This window comes from Oncorhynchus mykiss, chromosome 17, assembly GCF_057628025.1.
Source record: "Oncorhynchus mykiss isolate SJ-2025 chromosome 17, ASM5762802v1, whole genome shotgun sequence".
In the NCBI taxonomy this organism is placed as follows: Eukaryota; Metazoa; Chordata; class Actinopteri; order Salmoniformes; family Salmonidae; genus Oncorhynchus; species Oncorhynchus mykiss.
Genome location: NC_143038.1, coordinates 8560217 through 8567678, shown reverse-complemented (window position 1 = coordinate 8567678; position 7462 = coordinate 8560217). Strand labels below are relative to the sequence as shown.

General features: G+C 45.9%; 1 protein-coding gene across 8 annotated transcripts in view; it reads right to left on the bottom strand.

Moving 5' to 3' along the window:
- Positions 1-502: 502 nt before the first annotated feature.
- Positions 503-7462, bottom strand: part of tnrc6c2 (trinucleotide repeat containing adaptor 6C2) — an 80037-nt gene continuing 73077 nt past the window's right edge. For 4 of the 8 annotated variants that reach the window (XM_036949496.2, XM_090204661.1, XM_036949498.2 and 1 more), the window contains 6 exons: positions 4323-4520; positions 3940-4089; positions 3488-3604; positions 2556-2777; positions 1591-1804; positions 503-1188 (listed from right to left, as the gene is read on the bottom strand). In XM_036949496.2, the coding sequence (XP_036805391.2) occupies positions 831-1188; positions 1591-1804; positions 2556-2777; positions 3488-3604; positions 3940-4089; positions 4323-4520 (1259 nt within the window). In that variant the 3' untranslated portion in view covers positions 503-830. The remainder of the gene's footprint in view (positions 1189-1590; positions 1805-2555; positions 2778-3487; positions 3605-3939; positions 4090-4322; positions 4521-7462) is intronic. The other 4 variants (XM_036949497.2, XM_090204662.1, XM_090204659.1 and 1 more) reach the window with 1 other exon arrangement.

The following is a 7462-nucleotide window of genomic DNA, read 5'->3' as shown; positions in this document are numbered from 1 at the left end:
GGGGTCATATTCATTAGGTGCACACGTGGCAAAACGTTTTGCAACAGCATGCGAAAACAAGCATTTCTTATTGGACCAAGTTCAGGTAGTCCCTCAGTTTCAGTCCGCTTGCTTCCGTTTCGTTCCTAGTGAATACGACCTTGGTTGATCACACTTGTTCTGTTCCATTCACTGGCTCAGAGATGGGAACTGAGCAAGCTTTCAAAATCACAATATTTCTTCAGTTTCAAAACAATGTAAAAGGCTTGAGATTGAAGGAGGACCTGGGCCGCAGTAGAGCGCTTAAGGCTAATATTAGTGCTTGGAAACAAAACAATAACATAAGTAAAAGGTCTTTAAACCACGGGCATGCTGGGAATGGCCTTTTTTAAATCAATTTGTAGTTTTGTGGGCAAAGGAAAGATTCAAACTGGCAGCTTCTACGATTGCTTCTCCTAAAAAAACACTTCACACAGAATGTGCGATATTCATGGAAAACTTAAAAACACTTAATGGTTCTCTCTTCATTGAGTCTTTTCGGCATTTCATTTTTGTTTGCTTCCAACATCTATCAAATACTAAAAACAAAATCCCCTTTTAAAAAGTCAACTAAAAAGGAGGGGGAAAAAAAACGTAAAAACCGAAGGGTGTAGGGGTCAGCAGTGTTGTGTCGTCGCCCCCAGCCTTCCGGTACACGATTCACAGTTCCGTTGATACTGATTATCGCCACATGATTTGCTTGGTTTTGTTCCTGTTCATTGTCATTTTTTTCTGTATTTATTATTATTTTTCCACTGTCTGTTCCAGCGTTGAAACATCCATCCTCATGGTTGGTTTGTTAGTGTGTTGTCCTACATGGACTCTCCACTCAGCAGGTCGCCTGGCAACAGCGTGTTAATGGGGTTGGGGCTCCCGATAACGCCGCGACTATCATCGCCACTAGGGGGCCCCCACAGGCTGGAGTACTGGGGCACGCCCCCCCACAGCAGGTCTCCGCCGGTCTTGGCTCCTCCCCCAAGGCCGCCACTCCAGTGATGGCCAATGGCGTGCTGCTGCGAGCCTCCACCCATGCGCGTCTGATTGGTGCCGGGGTTAGGCTGCCAGCTGGTGGTGGGCGGAAGCTGCTGCTGCTGGCCTTGTGCAAAGTAGCGGTTCACCTCCTCCTCCCCGGCAAACTCTGCCAGGATGGTGGTGTTCCCCAGCACACACCTAAGAGGACAGGGCTCAGTTATACATCACATACTTACAGGTGTTATAGTATCAACATGGACTTTCTTACACGTGGTGAAGTACAGTACAAGTATTTCTTTATAGGCTTTGCTATTTTGTCAGTGAGATGTATATAGCCTAGAAGTTGAGACAATGTTTTGTTTAAGGTCAGACTGAGATAATCACTACCCTGAACAGCATAGAGTATGGGTAAAAGAGAAAACCCACTCCAAAACTATCTTTTGGTATTTTTTTTCATTAGTCCACTAATACAGTCCCACAATGCTTCAAGTCAGCAGTCAAGTTCACACGATATTGGACTTTCAAGAAGCAAACGAGTCGCCGGCCACATCATCATGACGATCCAGATAGGTTTTTCCCCTTTAAGTTCGGGAGTCTTACATGTGCAGGGACTTCTGGGCCTTGGCAGCCTCCTCCTTGGAGCTGTATCGCACCACAGCGTTTCCCTGGGTCAGGAAGAGGTGGAATGTGATGAGGGGGCCGTGCTGCATGCACAGCGTCCTCAGGGTGGAGCCGTCTATCTGGGGGGTGAGGTTCCTCAGTACCAGCCAGCTACTGGTCCTGTTGGAGCTGTCTGTGCTCCAGGTTGTGCCCTCTGAGAGAAACAGAGAAGGTTGATGATCAGTCAATATTCAGGTCCACATAAAATATAAAGCAATAATTTTTGGTCAATAACTTGTCTTCTATCGATGACAACATTTGTATGCATGTACATAAGTTGTCCATTGTTGTCATCTATGGATGTTCTTTTTTTGTATTTTTAAATGACATATTTTCATTGTCTCATGTAAGCACTTTTACTCTTGTACTATTACCTCAGTGTGACCTTAGGACTCATGTCAAAATAAGGTCACGCGGTTTAGGTTCTCTTTGAAGCCATGATAAAAGTCACTTAAGTCTTATCTGGTAAGCTGCAAGACTTCAGTTTGACAAGGGCCTCTAACCACAGCGGGGTGTGTATTGCTCCACCTTGCTACAGCGAGTGACGAGTGGAGGGGAGCTCAAAACATAGTGGGGGAGAATCACACTGTACAACGAACACACCTAGGAAAATGGCACGCCTATGTGGTGTCCTACACTATGCTTCTTTAGGGAAATGTGTCAAAAACATTATGTTAGGGTAGGATGTTGACACAGCACAAAGTAAGGTCAGCTCAAATCCACAGTCAATGGTTTTCAATGAGCATCAAGTCAAAATCTCAAAACAATCTCAAAACCCCTGATCACAGCGTTCATTGATTTTCCTCTACTAGGTACATTACCAGGTTTAAGTCTTTCCAGGCTTCTTACAGAGCAACTCCCCCAGTCTATATTTCAGGCTGAGGAGTTCTACTGTGGCATCTCACCTGAGGTGTATGAGCTGCTCCAGCCTTGGGCCAGGCCCAGGGAGTTTCCTCCCCAGGTGGAGGAGGGCTTGGCGGGGTTGGTGAGGCCCGGAGGTGGCCTGGAGGGGGCTGTGTTGTTGCGGGGCCCCTGGGGGACCTTCCACAGCTCGTGGGACAGAGAGGCCTGGGAGGGGTGGGAGATGGGCCCCGGGGACCAGGTGGACTTCATGTCAGATAGTTTACCTGACGGAGAGCGAGAGAGAGAAGAGGGGAACCTATGAGACCTACTACTGTTGTAGAGATGGAGACCCTCTGTGGAAGCCTATGTTCTATGACACATTGAGGAAATGTATGCAGGCCTATAATCTGCTATTAGAAAGATTCTTAGACATCTAACTTTGGGCAGATGCAAAGTTTTAAAAAGAAGCCCCACATTAACACTTGTTCATCAACAATAAAACCTCGGCTTCTTGGGTTTATATATTTCATATTGGAGATCACATTGATGAATACAGGAAACAAATGTAAAAACAGAATGAGGGTCACTCAGACATTTAAAAAGGGGACATTTTTTAAGTATTCATAGTAATTCTGAGTGGGTTGCTTAGTGGCAACAAAAATGTCACGTCAACACATGCTTATGAATAGGCGTCTAGGGCCACAACATTCAAAGCATTTCTTGATTCAAACACTCAAACTTAATTCCATGAGGAGTACAACGCAATCACATCGTGGCGGACTTGATTAACCAGCACTGGGTAGTTGGTAGTAGGATTACATTTGGCAAAGGAAGGACCTATCTACCGTAACACTCAAACACAGACCACACACAAACAATAGGATAAAGGTGTGTTGCAATGGTGGTAATTAGGGGAAGGGAGGGGGGTCAAGCATGGGGACCATGGATCAGCATGTCCACATAGGGGGCTGGAAGGGGGGGCTGTGGTCTGTACCTGCACTCTCCTCATCCGGGGAGGACAAACTGAAAGAGCTAGTGAAGCAGCCACTGACTGGCCAGTCCGCGGAGGGGGGCAGAGCACCGTTCTGAGGTGGTGAAGGAGGGGAAGAGCCTAGCCGTGGTGGTCCATTGTTATGGACAGAGGGGGTGGTGGGGAAAGAAACATGTACAACTTGATTTGAAGAAAGTGTATAAATACAATAGGGCTTGTGCTACTGGGTGGCACAGTCACAACAAGTGAGGTAGTACTGTAACCCCTTCAGTGCCACAGAAAGGAATAGGATATAAGCTTAAAGTTGTCAATACAGTAATACAAGTCAACACCTGTGAGAATCAACAGCAGAGACATGCCCTGTTAATGAATGTATACAGTCTATTTGACGATCCGTGTATCTTAACAAAGCCAACTAACTCCAGCCCGTCTCCCTGATAGACCCCCCTCCTCACCTCCGCTGCGGTCACGGAGTAGGTAGCGGTTGACGTCCTGGATGTTGGTGTTGATGGTGGGGCCGCTGGGAACACTTCCTGGGGTCATGTTGGGGTCGTTCTCAGGGTCAATGTTCTGCAGGCCCTTCCAGGGCACGCCTGGACAGAACTCTGAGACGACAACATGGAGGACAATACAGTCAGTACATTGGTTATTTGACATTTAAAAAAATCACATGTTGTGGGGAACAACTTAAGTGTTTATCTTTCTAAAATCAAAACAGTTTAGAAGAGTTTTAAATCTCTTTTCTTTGTCCTCCATCAGTAAAGTGTCAGGATCACGTGTGAAATAAAGTTCTGATCTGATTGAAAGGGAGTTAGGAATGTCGGTCTTCTCTACCAACCTGGGGGCCAGTTGATATTCGTTCCGTTGGTGATCTGGTCCTTGGGGCTCTTTCCCGGTCCCTGGCCCCAGCTGTCAGGGGGAACCAGGGGGGAGGTGGGAGACTCAGACCCACCCATCATACTGTAGGGGCTGTAGGAGTCATCCATGTGGGGGGGCTTTCCAGGGGGGCCCAGATTAGAAGCAGCAGAAATGGCACCTAGGAAAAGTCAAAGGAATTCATTAATTTATTTGACATTTAAAATACATACAATACCAGTCAAAAGTTGACACATCTACTCATTCAAGGGTTTCTTTATTTTTACTATTTTCTACATTGTAGAATAATTCTCTCAACCAGCTTCATGAGGTAGTCACCTGGAATGCATTTCAATTAACATGTGTTCCTTATTAAAAGTTAATTTGCGTTCTTAACTTCTTACGGGTACGTGGGAACGGTAGCGCCCCATCTGGCCAACATCCAGTGAAATTGCAGAACGCGAAATTCAAAAACACTGAATTCAAATATTTAACATCCTTGAAATTATTTGTTATACATCAAAATAAAGCTCAACTTCTTGTTAATCCAGCCGCCGTGTCAGATTTCAAAAAGGCTTTACAGCAAAAGCAAACCATGCAATTATCTGAGGACAGCACCCCGCATAAAAACACATGAAAATCATATTTAAACCAGGCAGGTGCGACACGAAAGTCAGAAATAACGATATAAAAATACCTTACCTTTGATGATCTTCTGTTGGCACTCCAAAAGGTCCCAGTTACATCAAATGGTCCTTTTGTTTGATAATGTCCTTCTTTATATCCATAAAAACTCAGTTTAGCTGGCACGCTTCTGTCAATAATCCACTCAATTTCCGTCCATCAAAATGCATACAAAATGAATCCCAAACGTTACTAATAAACTTTTCCAAACAAGTCAAACAACGTTTATAATCAAACCGTAGGTATCCTAATATGCAAATAAACAATAGAATTTAAGACAGAATAGTATGTTCATTACCGGATATAAATAAGAAAGAACATGCTTTCCTCCACGCGCTTGGAAACACTACAGCCAAAATGGGAGCCACCTAGAAAAACTACAATTTCTGGGTCATTTTTCCAAAAACCAGCCTGAAACTCTAAAGACTGTTGACATCTAGTGGAAGCTCTAGGAACTGCAATTTGGGAGGACTTGGGTGTATAATTTTAGTAGTAGCCATTGAAAATAGTGGTAAGCCAATATTTTTTTTTTTTGGGGGGGGGGGGGGGGGGGTTTGTCCTCTGGGTTTCGTTTACCATATCAGTTCTGTTATACTCACAGACATAATTTTAACAGTTTTACAAACTTTAGAGTGTTTATCTATCTAAATCTACCAATTATATGCATATCCTAGCTTCTGGACCTGAGTAACAGGCAGTTTACTTTGGGCACGCTTTTCATCCGGATGTCAAAATATTGCCCCCTACCCCAGAGAGGTTAAAGTGTTTCAGCCAATCAGTTGTGTTATGACAAGGTAGCAGTGGTATACAGAAGGAAGACCCAAAGTTACCTCTGCTGTAGAGGATAAGTTCATTGTTACCAGCCTCAGAAATTGCAGCCCAGGATGCAGTGCTAGCTGTGCCACTAGAGATCCTGGTTCAAGTCCAGGCTCTGTCGCAGACAGCCGCGACCAGGAGACCCATGGGGCGGCACACAATTGGCCCAGTGTTATCCGGGTTAGGGGAGGGTCCTTGTCCCATAGCGCTCTAGCAACTCCTGTGGCGGGCCGAGCGCATGCATGATGACAAGGTCGCCAGGTGTACGGTGTTTCTTCGGACACATTGGTGCGGCCGGCTTCTGGTTTAAGCAGGGATTGTGCACTTCAGCTGGGTCGTGTTTCGGAGGACGCACAGCTCTCGACCTTCGCCTCTCCCGAGTACGTACTGGAGTTGCAGCGATAGGACTAGACTAACTACCAATTGGAGAAAAAGGTAACAGTAACAAGTAACAGACACATCGCAACATCAACTGTTCAGAGAAGACAGCGTGATACAGGCTTTCATGGCCAAATTGCTGCAAAGAAACCACTACTAAAGGACACCAATAATAAGAAGAGACTTGCTTGGGCCAAAAAACAAGGGCAATGGACTTTAGACCGGTGGAAATGTTTCCTTCGGTCTGAGGAGTCCAAATTTGAGATTTTTGGTTCCAACCACCGTGTCTTTGTGAGCCGCAGAGTAGGTGAACGGATGATCTCCGCATGTGTGGTTCCCACCGTGAAGCATGGAGGTTGTGGTGTGATGGTGCTTTAATTGTTCAGCAATCTTAGGGCTTGGAGGTAGAAGCTGTGAAAGAGCCTTTTGGTCCTAGATTTGGCGCTCCAGTACCGCTTGCCGTGCGGTAGCAGAGAAAACAGTCTATGACTTGGTGACTGGAATCTGACAATTTTTTGGGCTTTCCTCTGACATCGCCTAGTATATAGGTCCTGTATGGCAGGAAGCTTGGCCACAGTGATGTACTGGGCCATACGCATTACCCTCTGTAGTGCCTTGCGGTCAGATGCCGACCAGTTGCCATATCAGGCAGTGATGAGACCGGTCAGGATGCTCTCAATGGTCCAGCTGTAAAACTTTGAGGATCTGGGGACCCATACCAAATCTTGAGGGGGAAAAGGTGTTGTCGTGCCCTTTTAACGGCTGTCTTGGTGTGTTAGGACCATGATAGTTTGTTGGTGATGTGGACACCAAGGAACTTGAAACTCGACCCGCTCGAACACAGTCCTGACTATGTTAATGTGAGCCTGTTCATCCTGCCTTTTCCTGTTGTCCTCTTTTGTCTTGCTCACATTGAGGGATAGGTTGTTGTCCTAGCACCACTGCCAGGTCTCTGACCTCCTCCCTTTAGGCTGTCTCATTGTTGTCGGGTGATCAGGCCTATCACTGTTGTGTCGTCAGCAAACTTAATGACGATGTTGGAGTCATGTCTGGCCAGGCAATTGTGGGTGATCAGAGAGTACAGGAGGGGACGAAGTGTTGAGGATCAGCGTGGCAGATGTGTTGTTGCCTACCCTTACCACCTGGGGGCAGCCACTTCTGGATGAGCATTTTCTTGTTTGCAACAGTCTGACGTTTCCAAAACTGCAAAGATATTATCTGTGAGTGCCACAGAACTCATGCTAC